This window comes from Rhinatrema bivittatum, chromosome 8 (assembly GCF_901001135.1).
Source record: "Rhinatrema bivittatum chromosome 8, aRhiBiv1.1, whole genome shotgun sequence".
NCBI lineage: Eukaryota > Metazoa > Chordata > Amphibia > Gymnophiona > Rhinatrematidae > Rhinatrema > Rhinatrema bivittatum.
In genome coordinates this window covers 47,029,849-47,048,577 of record NC_042622.1, presented here as the reverse complement: position 1 = coordinate 47,048,577, position 18,729 = coordinate 47,029,849, and the positions used below count along the sequence as shown (strand labels likewise).

The 18,729-nt window shown below is 43.3% G+C and overlaps 1 protein-coding gene across 1 annotated transcript in view; it reads left to right on the top strand.

Annotated features, from left to right (window-relative positions):
- The window catches only part of CTNNBL1 (catenin beta like 1), a 274,155-nt gene that overhangs the window by 158,247 nt on the left and 97,179 nt on the right, over positions 1 to 18,729 (top strand). The window contains exons 10-11 of the mRNA XM_029611822.1: positions 1,673 to 1,821; positions 13,532 to 13,713. Of these exons, the coding sequence (XP_029467682.1) occupies positions 1,673 to 1,821; positions 13,532 to 13,713 (331 nt within the window). The remainder of the gene's footprint in view (positions 1 to 1,672; positions 1,822 to 13,531; positions 13,714 to 18,729) is intronic.

Below are 18,729 nucleotides of genomic sequence, written 5' to 3'. Positions count from 1 at the left end.
ACACAGAGGCCCCAGAAGGACCCAAATCCGACAGTGGCAGCCTAGGCGCTAGAGGCCCCGATGGCCCTGGAAGCGCTGAGCCTTCCTCCTCTGAGGAACTGGTAATAGGTATAGCCCCTGACAGGGGCAACGATGGCTTCTGGGAAACGGAGGAACCCCCGGGCACTGGCTGCATAGGGAGGATGCCCAGCAGCATGTCGAGGCACTCCAGCAGCGGTGCTAGGATGGAGGGAGTGGGTTCTGGCATTGGTGGAGGCACCGACCAGGGCCTGCGGTTCGATACCCCTGAGGGCTTGAAGCATTGCCAATTGAACCCTGTGATCTGGCTCCTCCTCGAAGATCACCGCAGGTAGGGCTGGTGGAGGTAGAGCAGGCACCACCAGATCACCCTAGAAACGAGGTGCACGATGCTGACATGGGCATTGGTTGGGGGAATGCCTCAGACTCCTGGGTGTGACTGAGGGCGAGGCCTGGTCTCCACGGGGCCGCTTTGGGGTCAACATGGCCAATGTGGTGCCTTTCCGGAACTGGTGCCATGTGTTGATGGCAACCGGTGACAGTGCTTCCTTGATCTCCCACGGTGCTCGGCCCAGTCTTTCCCCGTTGTCAAGGAGGGCGAGGAATCAGACATCCTGGAGTGCGAGGACACCAACAGCGGTCAATCTCCGTCGCCTCTCTCTGGAGGGGAAGCCTGAGTTGGGGTGGACACCGATGGTTCAGTGTCCATGGGTTCCCCTCGACCCCACAGCTTTGACTTGCCTGATGCCGGCATGGAGGGCCCCACCTTCTTGGAGCCAAAACGTTATTCCATTTTATCTAACTGTACCCAACGACCTTTAGGGGTCATCTGGTCATAAAACTGGCAACCCCGGACATCATGCGATGCCCCCAGGCACGGAATATAGACTTCATGTGGATCAGTCAAAGACATGGTCTGCGGGCACTGAGAGCATTGATGAAAGCCGGAGGATGCCATGCCTCGAGCCGGAAAACGGACGGTACCAGGTGGACACCGATGCAAAAAAAAAACCCCCCGGAACTGACCGCAAAGAAGATAGAACTTACCGCGCCGCCCTACTGACTAGGGAAGGGAACCAGGGAGGGGGGACCCCGTTCAAAGAGAGCTGTGAAAAAGGAGCAGAGCTCCACCACCGTGAGGCAACTGCACCGCAGAAAGAAAGAGACTGAAGGGGGACCCTACGAGGATAGCGGCATGCTAGGCATGCTCAGTGTGCCAGTCAAAATTCTAGAAACTTTGACGGAAGTATTCCGTCTCGGGCTCTATCTGATGTCACCCATTTGTGAGGGCTACCATTCTGATTGTTCTAGGAGAAATACTGTGCAGCAGATCTTGTGCTTGCATGTGATGATGTCACTTCCTTCTACTTCATACAACATCTGTGTAAGAAAACTGATAAGGAACTTAGCTTCAGTCAGACTCTAGGATTCCATAAATATGTTCTCTCATGAATTTCCTGCCATATTTCCCAGCCAGGCCATTTTTATCTGTCTCTGACAACTAAGCTGTCTACTTTTTCTTCAAAGCAGACAAAAATAAAAGTATGGCATATTTTGATGGTGATAATCTGTTCTTTGATACAGGTTAATCACAGTGCAATTAATTTTTGTTCATCTTTGTATCATTTCCCTTTTCTGTCTCTCTGGGTTTTAGGTCTTTAAACGTCACAACCCCAGCACAGCAGAGGAGCAGGAGATGATGGAAAATCTGTTTGACTCTCTCTGTTCCTGCTTGATGCTGAGCTCCAACCGAGAACGCTTCCTGAAAGGGGAAGGGCTTCAGTTGATGAACCTCATGCTCAGGTGTGTGTATGTTTGCATGTGCACGCACACGCATTGCTTGCTTGTTTTCTTCTACCTTCTGGGGCCATTGTAATAAACTGTGCTGACCCTACCTAACTTCATTTTTAGTGTGGTTTTTGGCACTAATCTAACCTTGGTATGTAATGGGGCTTTCAGTGCCAGAAAAATCCACATAAAAACCCGTGGTAAGATGAGCCTTATTAGCTATTACCCTGTAATGTAAGGCGGCGCATTACTAGGGAGGCCACCTATCATGCCTCATTTTATTATGGGAAATTTAACTCCTGGTCAGAGTCAGGAGTTAAACTTCCTTTGGTAGAGAGGAGAACACTGAACCCTACTCGAGCAGGCCAGCTCAGGTTAGGTGGGTCAGCTGGGTGAGTCTTCATTTCCCTTCCAAGCATTCCGCCTCCTCTCACCTTGGCAGGTTGGGTCGGGCCCGGTCCAGTGGCCATCCCTGTCTTCCAAGCCCCCTCCCTCTCTACTTAAAAAAAATAAAAATAAAATAAAAATAAAGATCGGGCTGGAGTGGAACTCCCACCTTCCAAAACCTCGTCCTGTGCATCAAAACCGACTCATCTGTGAACTCCAACTGGAGAAGACCGTACCTCCTCAGCAGAGCTGTTCTCTCACTGACGTCTGATTGGTCCCTCCATGGTCAGCTGTCAGTGAAAGAACCAATCCAGAGTAGTAAGGTCTTTTCTGGGTGGGTTGGGGATTTGGAGAGCTCAGTTTGTTTTGATGGGTAGAAGAGGAGGAGGGGGTCTGGAGGGTAGAAGTTCTGCCCAATTTATTTTCTTTTTAACATGAGGGAGCTGGGAAGGGAGGGCCCACTGGGCCCAGCTGAACATTTTGTTAAGGTGAGCGAGAGAGAAGGGGGTTCAGCATGCTTGGGAGGGAGGATGTGCAGGGCCTGCCTGGGCTGGCCACATCAGGCTAAGGCAGGAGGGAGGAAATTCCACTTGGGAAGTTAGGGAGCTTCGGATTTTATTTTTTTAGTGCAGATTTTCAGGTAATGACATGCAAAATGGCTGTCGAGTTAAGCGCACATATTTATTTATTTATGTTTACTCCTGTTCTATTTACATGTCATTAGTTTCCGAAATCTGCAGGGACTGATTTTTTTTTTTTTAATGTGTGCGTTAGATTTTAGCAGGGGTTTCATTACCTCGGCCTTTTTGTTAGCAGTGATGCTCTTGCCAAGGCACAGTCTCCATGTCAACCCAGTGAGCCAGCCAGAAGTTGATCTGCAGGTCATCCATTTCAAAGACAAATTGTCTAATTCCCACAGTACAAAGTTCTCCTTGGTATATCATATTTTAGTCGCCAATATATAGCAGAAATTCAGAACTGAATGAATATGCATAATGTTCCTCTTAGTCTTGGGTGTCCACAGAAGCGAGACTTGTCCCTGCTGTTTGGATATATGAAACCCTTTAAGTTGTGGTGCTGGCAGTGTGACACCTTTCACCCGCATGAGCATTCAGTTTTATAAAGGTTTGTGTTTTGGTTTGTTTTTTCCCTGCATGACATTTCTCTGGACTTGCTTGTACAGTCTGTAGCTGTCTCCCAGCTGGAAGATTGCACCAGTGAGAGAACAAGTCCCCAGGCCCCGCCGCTTAGGGATTTTTTTTATTATTTTATTGTAAGCGGATGGTAAAGGAGCTGTGAAGGACAGACTGGAATTTAAACAAGAAAAGACAGCTGTGATAGCAGCCCCCGAGAGGAGCTTCAGTGCTGGAAGGTGAACCAGCCAAAAATTAATGGGGCAGCTCATGTCTTGCTCATTATTTACGGCAGCACAATTGGTGCTGGGTCCTTGTTCTGCTCACGGATCACAAATAACCAAGAATGTTGATTTACTGGGGGGGAAGATGTCCTTACATTAGTTTTCTGAACTTAAGAGATTGGACTACTGATCACATGCACAATCTCAGCATTTTTTCTTTCACCTTTTTTCTGTTTGGAAAAAAAAAGGATAAAATAATACGCAAAGTAAAACCGATATAGCATGAGTAAAGTGGTTCCAAGGACTAAGCCTTGAATGGTGGTGCTTTGTTTGATCAATTAGACTCTGACATGCACTGAGAGAAGACAATGGATAAGAGGGCTTGTGTTCTGAGTGAAAGGCAGCACATTGATTAGCTGTGGTAGAAGGGGGAGTGAATATAATTACCAAGGCTAATAATTGCAACAAAAAGTATCTCAAAGTGAGAGTATCCATTCCATAAGAAGCCATGCTAGACAACCAGTAGCGCATGGATCTACTGAATCCCCAAACATTATTGTATTTATCTCTCTCTTCCTAGTTAATGTGCAGTGAATTGGTACTCATCTCATTCTCACCCTCAAGAGTCTAATTTTGGTTTCAATATGCTTTATCTAGGATATCGATTTTTGATATTTTTTTTATCTCCTTGGCAATGTACAGTGTTTAGGTTGTGTGATGTGGGGGCCCCCACATGTGACCAGTTGCTTGGTAGCTGCTCTGAGACCACCTGTTTGTTGTCACATGTTAGGTTAGGCTTGCCTCATCCCCTTCTGCTACATCAGAGTTCCGGGTTCCCTATAGGAAATAGTTAGCGTTTTTAGATTTTTATGAATAGCCCTCTGAAATTTTGCCAGGTTTAACCATTGCTTCCTAGAATGTTTAGTTTAGACCAGCGATGTTATGCTTGATATGGCAACAGCTCAAAATTCTCAGGGCTAGATTATCCGTTTCCTGTATCCCTTTTTAAATTTACAGTAAAATACAAGCCATGTAAATGCATAGTTGTGCTGTTCTGTAAAATGTCATGTCCCATTATGTTTTAGGATTTTTTTTCCCCTGCCAAACCTACTGATGCGTATTAGAAAATACCCCTGGAAAATTAAAAATAGGATTGCCAATTGATTTACAATCCGTGCAGTCAAACTCTGGTGGATGATTGCACAGTGCACTTATTGCTCAGTTTGGTGACCTACAGACATGGTCAGGTGACTTGTTAAAAGTCAAACAGTGAGCCATGACCTGAAACAAGCTATTCTCAATAAGTCCTTTTTTAACTTTAGGAGACCTTGCGTTGAAATCTGGTGAAGTTTGTAAGTTAGAAGAAGCCTTGCATTGGTGGATGGAGGGTGCTGCAGTTTGCAAAGTCTGCAATCCAGTGCTAGTTCTATAATAGCAGCTGTTCCAACTCTCAGCTCTATAGCTGTGTTAATGAACCTTACTTTTTAATTGCAGCATTTTCTGCTGTTTTTTAAAATTTAGGTTTCTGTCCAATTTTGCTACTATACCTGTCCTAGCAGCTGAACCAAGTGCTAGCCCTTAGCCCTTCATACTAAATAAGAAAGGGGGTAATTTGATCTTGACCTCTCCTTCAGTTCTGGGGCACTGTTCAACACCTCCAGTGCTCCTTAGTTCTGTCTAGAAACTACTATTGAAATGTTTGTGCTGGCAGGCAGAACTCTTCTAGTGTATCTCGGCTCTGATTGAGACAAGCCTTGATGTTCTACCATTGGACACTCGTGCAGCTCTGCCCCTCCATCCCAATACTGACCTACAGCATCTTTCATTACTTCAGTCTAGACCAGGGTTTCCCAACCCTCTCCTGGAGGCACACCTAACCAGTTGGATTTTCAGAATATCTGTAACGAATATGCATAATTATAGATTTGCATAAATCAGTAACCCCAATGCATGCAAATCTGTCATGCACATTCATTATGGCAATTCTGAAACCTGACTGGATAGATGTTTCTCAGGAAAAGGTTGGGAATCACTGGTCTAGTGCCTCTTCTTTGCAGGAAATGATAGTCACGGTGTCACTCAAGCATTGATGTTTCTTTCTGTATTTTGTATTTGGTAGAGATCTTCCATTACAAACAGAGCCTAAAGCTTTACTGTCTTGGTAAAAAAAAAAAAAACAAAACCCAACTTAAAAACCTGAGGGAAGGGGGAAGAAGAATATTGGCAGTTTACCTGAAAATGAAGACAGGAATCTTTTCCGTCTATAAGCAGGCTGAATTAGCCAGGCTGAATGGGTGACGTCAGGGTGGCACTAGGTGGAATTGTATCTCAAAGCTAAAACCTTTTGCCCCATTGGGCATGCATGGTAGTCTCCTCAGTATTTTTTCATCTGCTTTTCACATGGATAAGGAATCTGTCTCTCTGATTCCTCCTCAGATATAATCCATATTTCTCACTTCCTTTCTCAGATATAATCCATATTTCTCACTCAGTGCTGTTGTGACCCCACAACAGCACTTTTCATTGCTACCATGGCACAGAAGAAAACTGGGGGCTTTAAATATTGTAGTTGTGGCCACATTATGTCCAGCACGGACGGTCACAACTATTATTTGTGCCTAGGGCCAGATCACGACCAGTCAAATTGATGCAATTGCAACAGAATGTTGCACCGAGCACAGAGACAGCGAGCAGAAAAAATAGTTCGACTCTGGGCTGAAGATGCCTCGGTCCAATTGTCAGCCTCCTTGTCATCTCTGCAAGAGGTAGGAGAGCTCCTCCTTTCAGCTCAATCCTCCCCTGGCCACGAATGACGCCCTGATGCTCCGGAGCGCCAACCAGTCTACACAGGCACACTTCTTGCTCCAGCTAAGGTGCACAAAACACACGACTCAACCCAAGGGAACTCTGATGATCTCACTACTTCTGATGCGCAAGGCACTAAAAAAGCGCTGCATTCGCAGAAGACTGTGACAGGGTATCCTGCACCAAGCATGGCGCGCACAGCTCCGAAGCAGCATGCTTGACGCCACAGGGGGATGCCCATGTCTCGCACTGTGCACATGGTGCACACGCCACCTCATATGGAGCATGCTACGGCGCATACAGTGCTAAATTCACAAACAGCAGCACATAACGCGCACAGGCCTCTTATGAAGCCAAAGACAACTGAAAGGGCAATTCAACACCTTAGGCGCCCGGCACATCTGGAGCACAACACTGACAAAATGGGGCAAAAGCACCGATAGAGCACCAGAAAAAACAGGCAAGCGTACTTCTGCCACATGTGGTGCCCCCCCCCCCCCCCTTTTAAAGAAACACAAACATCCTGAGGAGAAACCATATTCCTTGGCCAAAGAAAGAACTGAGGAAGCTCAGTTTCATGTTAATTCCCTTCCCACGTCAAGCTCATCTGGGGACACAGTTTATTTTACTCCCTACTTCTCCAGAAGCTAGACAAGCGGCATGGCAGGACAGACTCCGTTGGATATTCTTGCAGTAGCAATTCCATCGCCTAGGATACCAAAAACCCTGTATCAATCTCTGACTATGCCACTTCAGCTTCTGCCAAGTGCTCAGGTCACCTTGCTTCCTTCTACTTTATGGAAACAGGGTTTCAGGCTGCCTGTACCCCAGCTCATTTGCGCTCTCTTGACTCTGACTTCCACTGAAGCACTGGAAAAATAACAAGACTTGGAGGGGGAAACCTCTACACTCCAATCTCAACACTCCCAGCAACCAGTAGAGCAAATTACGAACATTGTTAATAACTTTTTTCATCACTGCTTCCTCAGGCAATGCCTCCTTCTATAGATGCCTCCACCTGAGGTTGGGGGATGCATCTTCTCCAATTGAAAATACTGGGATTAAGGTCACTCTGGGAGTCATGTTACCAAATAAATCTCCTAGAGCTGAAAGTGGTGCATCATGCCCTCCAGGTGTTCCAGACATTCTTCATTCGCAGCATATAATGATTCATACCGACAACCACTTCGCAATGCATTACCCGAACAAGCAAGGAGCGACAGGATCTTGGACCTTCTGCAAGGAAACTTTAGCTATATGGAATTGGGCAAAAATCCACTGGGCCACCCTCCAGGGCATCTACCTTCCAGGAATCACAAATATGGAAGCGGACAGACTCAGCAGAGTTTTGCGGCCTCATGAATGGGCTCTCAATCCATTGCAAATAAATTATTCCACATATGGGGCCAACCATGGATAGAACTATTTGCAGCCAAACAGAACAGGAAGATAACCTGTTTTTGCTGTCTTTACCCAGGCTACTACAGTAGCCTAATTTCTTGCTCCTGAGGGCTACTTTACGCTTTCCCTTCAATTCCACTCATTAAAAAAAAGGGTACAGAAGTGCATGCGGGAAAGAACCAAGATGATATTGATAGCCTTAGAATGGCCAAGATGAGCATGGTATGCATATCTCATTAAACTTTCAACAGAGCCCCCATGAAACCTGGGGATGGATCCATCCCTACTAATGCATCCCTTACAACCTTCTCTCAGTCTCATAGCAAGGAAATTGAGTGCTTGACCCTAGCCCATTTCCATCTATTGTCTGAAGTTGAAGACGTTATAGTCTCGCGTAGGAAACAGTTCACTCGTCATAGCTATTCCTTTAAATGGAAGTGATACTCCAGATGATGTGAGGAACAGTCCATAAATCCAATCACATGTGAACCTTGACTAATGTTGGATTACGTCCACTACCTTTCAAAAAAAAGGTCTCGCAACATCTTCCATTCGAGTACTCGTGAGTGCTATAGCCACTTACCATGTCTCAGAGGAGGGAGTTTCTATATCGCACCATTCTTGCATTTCTCGATACATGAAAGGACTGCTACACTTATGGCCCCTATACAAAAGCCTCCAGTACCTTGGGATATAAAAATTGTACTGCAGGTTCTAATGGTACTATCTTTCAAGCTGCTAGGTAATGCATCTCTAAAGTTCTTAACTTGGAAAGTCGTCGTCTTAGTGGCAATTACGTCGGCAAGAAGAATGAGTGAACTACGAACTCTGGCACATTTTCCACCTTACCTGCAGCTCTTCCACACAAGGTGGTCTTGCAAACTCACATGAAATTCTTACCAAATGTAGTCTCACCCTTTCACATAAATCAGTCTAATACGCTTCCCACATTTTTCCCGAAGCCATAAAGACACGATTGAGAAAGGAGATTGCATTCATTAGACTGCAAGAGAGCTGATCGGATGTGTTTGTCTCCGCGTTTTGTAGTGTGTTTCTGTAACAAGATGCCCGAATGGGAGGTAGGCAGACCTGCACAATACTAAACACACACACACTGACACACACACACTATGATACAAGATATACAGTAATGAAAATATAGCTTTATTTACAGCACACATACTTCATTTCCCATGACTATAATACATACCAAATCAGCATCCTGCCACTAATCAGGTCAGGGAACCCCAGTGCGACTGAAAAACAGGGGCACACAGCTTCAACGGGAATGATCCTGCACCACTCGTCAGTGCACAGGTGAGGCTCCAAGTTCCCACCGGAGGACCCTGAACTTTTATAGGGCTTTGTAAACAAGTGTGTGTGTACGTAGATAAGTCAGCACCTGGGTCTGGGAACCTTTCTGTAGGGCTGCTGGCCAGGCATTACTCCTCTTGTTGAATCAGGTCCCAGGCACAGACAAGCTACTCTCCCCCACAACCACTTGTGTAAGCCCTGCTGATACAGCTTTTTGCTTAAAAAAAGCCCCCAGCTTAAAAAGTGACAGGACAGCATAATGTTTGTTCTGAGAGCATTTTTTTAACCCATCGTATTACAGTTTCGCTGTTTTAGTATCTAAAAGTGTTGGTGTTTGCTGCTAGCCTTCTCATTTGTCTCTGTAGTCTCACTTAATTAGGTTTTTCGGCAATTCTTAGGGCTTGATTTTCAAAGCAACTTGCATGTATGAAATCCTGTTTTATGCATACATAAGTGGTGCTTTGAAAATGTTCTTAGACCTACACTAGCAACAGGCATTCTGGGGGCAGGGGCAGAGCTAGGGGGAGAGAGAATTTACATGCATACTTTCAGTTTCTCATCCAATGAAAGCATTTTCTGAAAGTATGCGCAAAAAAGTGCACACAAACAGTTACAACTGTTTGGGAGGTTTTCCGGGTCAACCTGAGAATTTTCAAAATGGACTTAGGCACATAAGTCGCTTTGAAAATTTGGGCTAAAACTTTAGCTGTACATGAACTGCTCAAAATTATCCACTCTAAGGGGCTTATTTACTAAAGGTCTTTTCCCATTTTGTATCTTTGGAGAAAAATGTGTAGTCTATGCTGCTACTCAGGGCTTTTGTTCATGATTCATTGCCACTTTACCTAACAGAATATGAAGAATATGAAACTATACAGCTTCCAGAAGTTTCAGTAGCTTTTCTGAAAATGTGAGGGATTGTCCTGCATTACAGCTTTGTGTGGAGCTATTCTCAGCTTCACTTTTTTCCATGGGGCTGACTGGTCACATTGCGCCAGGGAGAGTTTCCTCACAGTTGGTAAATTGCTACCAGCTGCCTCTCTCTTTTCATGAGACCATTTTTTTTTCAATGTTTCCTAGGCCTACTATTAGGTGTTTTTGTTGATTTTGAAGTTTTCTTTTTTTCATGGCCACATTGACACTGATACTAACTACTGCATTGAGGTGGCATAGTCATTTGATTTTTGCATCAGCTTTTTTTCATCCTGTATCCACCAAGGAGCAGAAAACCAGTGGCTACACAAAGTCACAGTGTTTTCGACCCGACTTCAAATTTTTTAAATTTATTTATTTTTTTTACTTTTGGACTTAATATCGCCATGATATTAAGTCGGAGGTTGCACAGAAAAGCAGTTTTTACTGCTTTTCTGTGCACTTTCCCTGTGCCTGAAGAAATTAGTGCCTACCTTTGTCTTGGCTGCACATCTTGTTTTCTGAATCGCGCGGGAATACCTAATAGGGCCATCAACATGTATTTGCATGTTGCGGGCGCTATTAGGTTCGGGGGATTGGACGCGCATTTTCCGCCCCTTACTAAATAAGGGGTAAGGGAAAACGCGCGTCCAATGGTGGGTTAACAGTGCGCTCCGTTGGAGCGCACTGTATTGTAACGGCCCGTTAGCTGGCTAAATGTTGTTGTCTAAATATCTGGCTGCGCTCAGTGGCTGCCACTTAGCCAGCTGTTTATTTGGCTAAACAGCCAGGTAAGTGAGGGGTGGGATGGAGCATTCTGGGGTGGAGCTACTTATCTGGCTAACTTAGCCAGCTAAGTGCTGATATTTAGCCTTATTCGGCTTAGTTAGCTGGTTAAGTATAGGACAGCTATTCGGCTGTTTAATTAACTTATGGTATACATCCCCCTTTTTCTTTTTTTCTTTTTTTTTTTTTATAGAACAGTTCTCAATGGACAGGTTGATGAGCCCTGAATGAGAATAAGATCAACTACTTTCCCTGCAGCAAAATAAATATTTTGTAGAAAACCAAATTCAAGACAGTCCCATCCAGCAACTATTGATCTTTAAAATGCTGAGTGTGAAACTTCATGAATATTCCAGAGATCAGCTCTCTGCAGCCTTCTTAAAGGGGATCAATATGCAATTACTGCATCCTTAAACATCCTTCACATCATCCTACCCCCAGAAGAAATATGGGAAACGAGTACAGTATGGCTTATGGCAGCTCGCTACAGTACTTGGCCAAATAGTTTTTACTCTTCCCCACTTGAAAGTTGTTCTCAATATATTGCTGTGTCTTAATTATTTATTGGCAGTGTTTGCTTCTGCCTACTATCATTAATGCACATTGCTCTGTACAACGTTAATCACTTGGTTAAAAGATCTGCCCTCCCCACCACACACACGTGCTCTATATTTCTATCCATCCTTGGTACCTCTGTAAACTTTCTGGACTTGGTATGTCATTTTCCTCTGTTGTGCATAATAACACCTGTAGTTTGATTGAGGAACAAGAAGTTCCACTCAATTAAATTAGCCTATCACTGACTCTTTTCCCAAAGCCCTCAACATTTGGGAATCCACACTACAGTCAATAAATAACCTTTTAAATAGCATCCATCTTGCCCTTAACACCACAAAAACTGAGCTCATGCTTATTACCCCGACAACACATTCCCACGCCCCCTCCCTACAACACATGCTTCCACCCCACATCTCCTTTTCCCACCAGGTTCGAGATTTAGGGGTCACCCTAGATGATCAAATCAACTTTAAGAAATTCATCAATTCAACACTTGAAGAGTGCTTTTACAAGATACACACCCTAAAGAAACTTAAACTCTCGCTTCATTTCTCTTTCGCACAGTCCTACAAACTATGCTCTTTTCCAAAATTGACTACTGTAACTCTCTCCTCATAGGGCTACCCAAAAATGCCATTCACCCCCTACAAATTCTGCAAAATACTGCCACCCGAATCCTCACCAATACACGCAGCAACGAACACATTACACCTGTCTTAAAAAATCTTCACTGGCTACCAATCTCCTCCCGTATACAATACAAGACCCTTTCAATCATTCATAAAGCACTACACAACCCCGACATGAACTGGTTCAGAGGCTCCCTACAATTCCACTCATCCTCCAGACTGACCAGAAACCAATACCTTGCCACCTTACGCACTCCCTCTCCCAAACTCACCAATCTTGCTTCTTCCAAAGCCTGAGCGCTCTCCCTAGCTGGTCCTGTCTTATGGAACACAATGCCTGCAGATCTACGCCAAGAACTATGCCTGAAAAACTTCAAGCAAAAGCTCAAAACATGGCTTTTCTCACAGGCTTACTCCTAATATTTACACCTCGGCCACTTAATTGCCTTTATCCCAACATCCCCTTAGCCTCTCTACCTTCAAACTCCCTTAGCTAACTTCCTTGCACGGCATCCCTCCCTCCTATACCCAGACACCCTCTCCCCCTTCCCCCCCCCCCTATAATCCCAATTCTAGGTCCCCACCTCTTTCTCAGCCCTATTGCATCTCGTCGTTCTTTATCCTGTATATATTATATTATATAGCATTGTTATCCGTTAAATATCCTATATATCTCTTTTACTACCTTGACTTTTCCTCTTATTACGCTGTTCACCCAAGTTAAAATCATATATTCCATCATGTTTCCTGTCAAACGCCTCCGGCGTAATGTTTCCGTTCAGTGTTCACCGACGTGATATCTTCGATGAACGCCGGTATATAAAAACTGTTAAATAAATAAATAAATATTGTCCAGAATGCAAGCATATGCCTGTCCACAGGCGCCGATATGCATGGATCTGAAAAACACCACCCTGTCAGTCCTCCTTGACATGCCCTGAAAATGTGTTTTAGATAGGACACCAACCACAAGTTACTAGAGGAAGATTCATGCATATTCACTCAGCATACGCCTTCTGTCCCTTCAGAAAGTAGGGTATTAAAAATGAAAAAAATGTAATGGGAGCCCTGGTTTTATCTGGCTCCCCTTGTAGTTTGCATATGTCAGGACTTGTTTTGAGTTAAATCAAGTCAAGCAGCTACAATGTTAAGAATTTGTGGTTTCGATTGATGCAACTTGATTGTAATAGTGTAAAGGAATAAAATTGTATGAACATGAAAATGAAGTGCTCACTGTAGATTAAGAAGATAGGAAGTTTCAGACCTGTTAAACAAATTTTGCACAGATAAAACCAGAAATGTGAAGTCATTTTTACTGCATGTCTTAAAATATAAACTTCTCAATCCTCGGAGACAAAATACTGTAGAGCTTAGATCTACAAAACAATGTTTTTATTGTGATTTGCTAGAGTAGTCATCCCTGTTGATATCCAGTAAGAGCTATTTACATCTGCTTGATTGAACTAACCTAATTAGCCTTCCAGTAACATAGCAGATGGGTAGATTGCCATTTCTGGATAGACATCCAAGAAACCATTTGCCTATGTTTTCTAATTTGACCTCTGCATACTTTCAGGGAGAAAAAGATGTCTCGCAGTAGTGCTTTAAAAGTATTAGACCATGCCATGATTGGCCCCGAGGGTGCAGACAACTGCCATAAGTTTGTGGACATCTTGGGGTTAAGGACCATTTTTCCACTTTTCATGAAGTCTCCCAAGAAAATCAAGAAAATTGGAATCTCTGAAAAGGAGCATGAAGGTAAGATTGAGCTAGATTTATTTCCCCAAAAAAGAAAAAAAGGCAATAGACTTATTCTTTTAGACATCAAATGTCTGTCAGTCAGTCAATCGCATTTAATCAAGAGTTTCTGACTGTACTGAAAGTAACACACTGACATCTCTCATTGTTCCTTACATCCTTCATAATGCAAGCTTGGTTTGAGTGAACTGGTTTAGAGTTGAGTTTTTGTTCTTGATATACTGCAAAACCATTTTAACACTGAAGTGGCTTACATTTAAAAAAAAAACAAAAAAAACCCCCCATAATTACAGAGAAATGCAAATACAATAGTGCTTTTCTAATTATAAATATAACCATAACAGAGCTAACAATACTAAAATGTAATATTTATTTATGTATTTATTTATTTGCTTTTCTATACCGATATTCACCAGAGGTATCACGTTGGTTTACAGTGCAGCATGGATTATCTGTTTTCCATTTGACATTTAAATATAAATATATATATATATATTAAGATGGCAAAAGATTAAGAATAAGGATGAGCATTCGTTGCTCCATTCATTTTGGTGGTCCGCATGTATCTAACGAATGAGAAGTGTTCACGTGAAAATGAATGGTGTGCACTTAAGTAGTAGGCGCCCACATATGCACACACCATTCATTTTAATGCACACACTTTCCATTCATTAGATATGTGGGGACCATTGAAGCGAATGGGGCAATGAATGCACATCCCTAAAAATGAAGTACATTACAATAGGTGATGAATGCTAAAGCCCAAGAAAAATGACATGTATACAGTCTCAGCGATAGTAACAAGAATATCAACCATAAATAATCAGTACACAATAAATAAGCTAAAACATATTAATACTATATGTAGGTTAGCTCTTAAGTGGCAGTAAGCTCTTCACAACAGTAAATTAGCTTAAAACTCACAGAAGCCTTACGTGGATGATGTAGTACATTGGCATCCAAAGACTTACTTACACAAATAGCCAGGCCTTAATGCCTTTCCTAAATTTTAAATACATTTTTCTTGCCTCATGACCAGCAGCAGTGCATTCCATAACAGTGGTGCATTATAGCTAAATGTAGGCCAGTGGGTTTCTTCTAGTCTTATGATAGAAGGTCGAGATAGAGCCAGCATGTCTAACTGAGAGGAAACCAATGAACAAGAAGGCAAGGAGGGCCTCAAAACGTTGGCTAAATATAATGGTTGACAGTTATGCACACATTTAACTGTCAGGTGTAGGATCTTGAATTTGAACTTATTTTTAATATTTTTATTTAACTCTTTTCTTTACCGACATTCATGATACAGATCAGATCATATCGGTTCACATGGAACAGGGGAGTTATAACTTTAACATTGAAGAAGAAGCAAAGTTACAATAAAACAAGGTCATGTGAACTTGGAAACTGAAATAGCCAGAGGCAGAGGTTTAACGTAATAAACTTAACTTATAGATGTTAGATGGCCAATGGAAGTCTATCAAAAGCAAAATCATGTGAACAAATGTTTTTTTGCTTTTTTTTTCCCTTCATTCCATTTTTATTGAACCAACATCTAGAAACCACATCATATACATCCAAATATAACCAAAGCACATTCCCTGTATGTACCCAGAACAGTCCAGACTGCTGGGTTTTGCCTCCCTACCAGCAGAGTCTTGCAGGCACCGCCTCTTAACCCAGTGTGCCACCTGCAACTCCTCAGTATTTCTCTGTCTCCAGCAGATGGAAGAGGTGCAAAACCTGCAGTTCTGTACCTAAGAAAAAATAAAATAAGACATTTCTCTCCCAGGAGGTTGACAGGTCCTGGTGGGACCATTCCTCCTGGTTGTAGAAGTGGACAAGCAGGGGTTGGGGACCCTAGATTGCTCACTGGATTTCGCCCGAGGTGAAAGCTGGTGGTCCAGTTCTCTCACCTCCAGGAGGATTGGGAGAAGCCTCTGCCGCACTTCAGATAAAATTGTTCCTTTTGTATCTTTCATAAAGTTAAAAAAAATATATAATAGAAGAAAATCAAGAGCAGCAGGCTGTTTGCTTTGCCTTTAATCTCCTCGTCGCTGGTGGTAAAGAGAACAACTTTAACAGAGCTTATTCTGTTTACGGCTCTCCTGTTGCTTTCTTCCCTCTGGGTGCTTGCCACAGGGTCGAAGCTGTGTCCTGACCATGCTGAAGGGGTACTGATGCACCATGTGTAGAGACAGCTCCACACACTTCTCGTTCCAGCCGCTGTTCCTATTGTCTCTCTAGTGCAGAGGGCACATTGGGAGGGATTGTGGTGGCAGCTTTGAAGCAGTGCAACTCTGGTGGGCAGAAGGCTGTGATGCAAGGAGCTGATAATCTGTTCCCGCTGAGCATGGGAACGGCGGCCATCTTGGATACAGTTGCCGCTAAGGAGAAGGCTGCAGCGGGGAGAAGGGATCTCCTGCCCAAGCTTTTTCCAGCCAAGTTCAGCTCCGAGAAGGCCTGGGGGGGGAGGGGGCAGTTGGAGGAGGAGATTGATCTTCTGGAAGAGGATTCTGAGGGACCTCTCCTTTTTCACCTGAGTTTGTGTTGTTGATGCACAAAGCTTTTTTGGTCCACAAGGCCGCAGAGCAGCCTTTCCCTAAGTGGAGGATAGAAGAACCTCCCCCCAGGAAGAAGTCCAGATTTTCGTCGGCCACTAGGATTTGGAGGGTTCTAGGTCCTTTGGGGGTAGGGGCCACCGAGGAGGGTTCCTTGGAGGAGTCAGATCAGGAATTGCCATCTGGGGATGGTTCTTCCGATGCCGATCTTTCTCGCTTACCACAGGATCTGGAAGAGGATGCTGGAAAGGTCCCGACAATGGAAGGCGACAATTCCAAGGTGGTTTGCCTGTTTCAAAGGGAGGAACTCGGGCCCCTGATCCTGCAGGTCCTAGCGAAATTAAGAATAAACGTTCTGCAGGAGCAGGCTGACCTGGAGGATTTTATTTATTTATTTATTTAACATTTTTCTATACCGACCTTCAAGGTTAAATACCATATCAGGTCGGTTTACATCGAACAGGGGTAGATCAGTGTAACATAACATAACAAAGGAACAACTTTTTATAATTAGTGGAGGTAAAGCAGAAAAGTAAGAAAGTTACATAATAACAAGGACCATGAACTAGGAAGCTGAATTCAGCTGGAAAAAGAGAAACCTTAAGAATGTATTAAATTAAAATACTAGGAGACTAGTAACTGATGAGAATATTGAAGGGGCGAAGTTCCAAATTCAATGCTGAGTAGTTGTAGTTGTCTAGTGAAAGTTTGAAGGATCAGGGAAGGCTTGTAAGAAGAGCCAAGTTTTGAGTTTTTTTTTAAATGTTGGTAGGCACGGTTCCATTCTGAGTTCTGCAGGTAGGTTGTTCCAGATGGCTGGACCTGCTGTGGAAAAAGCTCGGTCTCTGGTAGAGATGAGTCGTGTAGCTTTAGAAGGTGGGGGTTGTAGTGCTCCTTTGTAGGTTTCTCTCATTGGTCTGTTGGAAGTGTGGAGTTTGAGTGGGAATTCGAGGTCAAGATGGAGGAAGCTATGAATTGATTTGTGAATTAGAGATAAAGCTTTGTGCAGAGCCCTGTGACTGACTGGTAACCAATGTAAATTACGGAGGACGGGCGTAATGTGGTCTCTCTGGTTGGTGCTTGTTAAAATTCTCGCTGCAGCGTTTTGTATCATCTGTAAGGGCTTGGTTGTTGAGTTGGGAAGGCCAATGAGGAGAGAGCTGCAGTAGTCAATTTTGGCAAATATTAGGGATTGAAGAACAGTCCTAAAGTCATGAAAAAATAGGAGAGGTTTGAGTCTTTTTAACACTTGAAGTCTGTAGAAGCATGTGGATGTGGATCCGTTCATGACTGGCTTGAGGGGTCCAGCCAAGACTTTCCCTTTTCACAGGTCAGTTAAAGACCTGGTGGTGAGGGAATGGAATACTCGGGAGACAGGCCTTAAGGTTAGCAGGGCTATGGATAGGCTTTATCCTTTGCCTGAAGACACTTGGAGCTCTTGAGAGTGCCACTGGTGGATGCTTCAGTCTCAGCAGTTACAAAAAGGACCATCGTTCCGGTAGCTGGCGCAGCTAAATATAGTGGTTGGCCATTATGCACACACTTAACTGTCAGGCATAGGATCTTTAATTTGAACTTATAGATGATAGATAGCCAATGGAAGTCTATAAAACACACAATCATGTGATCAAATGTTTTTATGCTAATTTTTTCCTTCATTCAATTTTTATTGAACCAACGCTAGAAACCACATCATATACATCCAAAATATCACCAAAACACATTATGAAAGCACCTATACATTAATCTCAAAGGTTCACAAGTTTTACCCATAATAAACTCCACCCCATCCCTACAAATGCAAAAAGTTCACAGTACAAATGAAGCAAGTATGCAATCTGATACATTCTCAATAAGAACAGTTTGTGTTCTTGTCACATAAACGTAGTCTCCCACACACTCAGACTGCAATGATTCCTTTCTAATCACACTTAATTTCCCCAAACATTTTTTTACTTTAAAGAGAATTTTTGCTGCGCTATTTTGGGTTATTTTGAATATATACAGTATATCCCAAATATAGAACATTACAGCATTCAAGACTACTAGAAATAGTGGAATGGATAACAGTTTGTAAAATCTTTTATCTAAAGTATTTTGTAGTTGACGAAGGGATCTCTAGAAGAAAAAAGATGTATAACTGTTTTTGACACCTGTGCATGCATTTTCACTAACAAGTTTGACAAATAGGTCTATAATGGTTTAGAACAATAGGGTTTGATCCTTTTTTTAATTATTATTTTTTAAAAAGTGGACTAATCCTGACTCCCTTTTGGGAGCCATGACCTGCTCTAGACTGGATTTTATAATACAGGACAGGAAGTGAACCAGTCCCAAGTTCTGATCTTTTATCAGTTTAGAGGGAAAGAGATCAAGTGCAGAGATGGTGGAATTTATGTCCTGTAGTACCTTAGCTATAGCCAAATACAAGACTTTATTGAAAGCTGAAAATGTA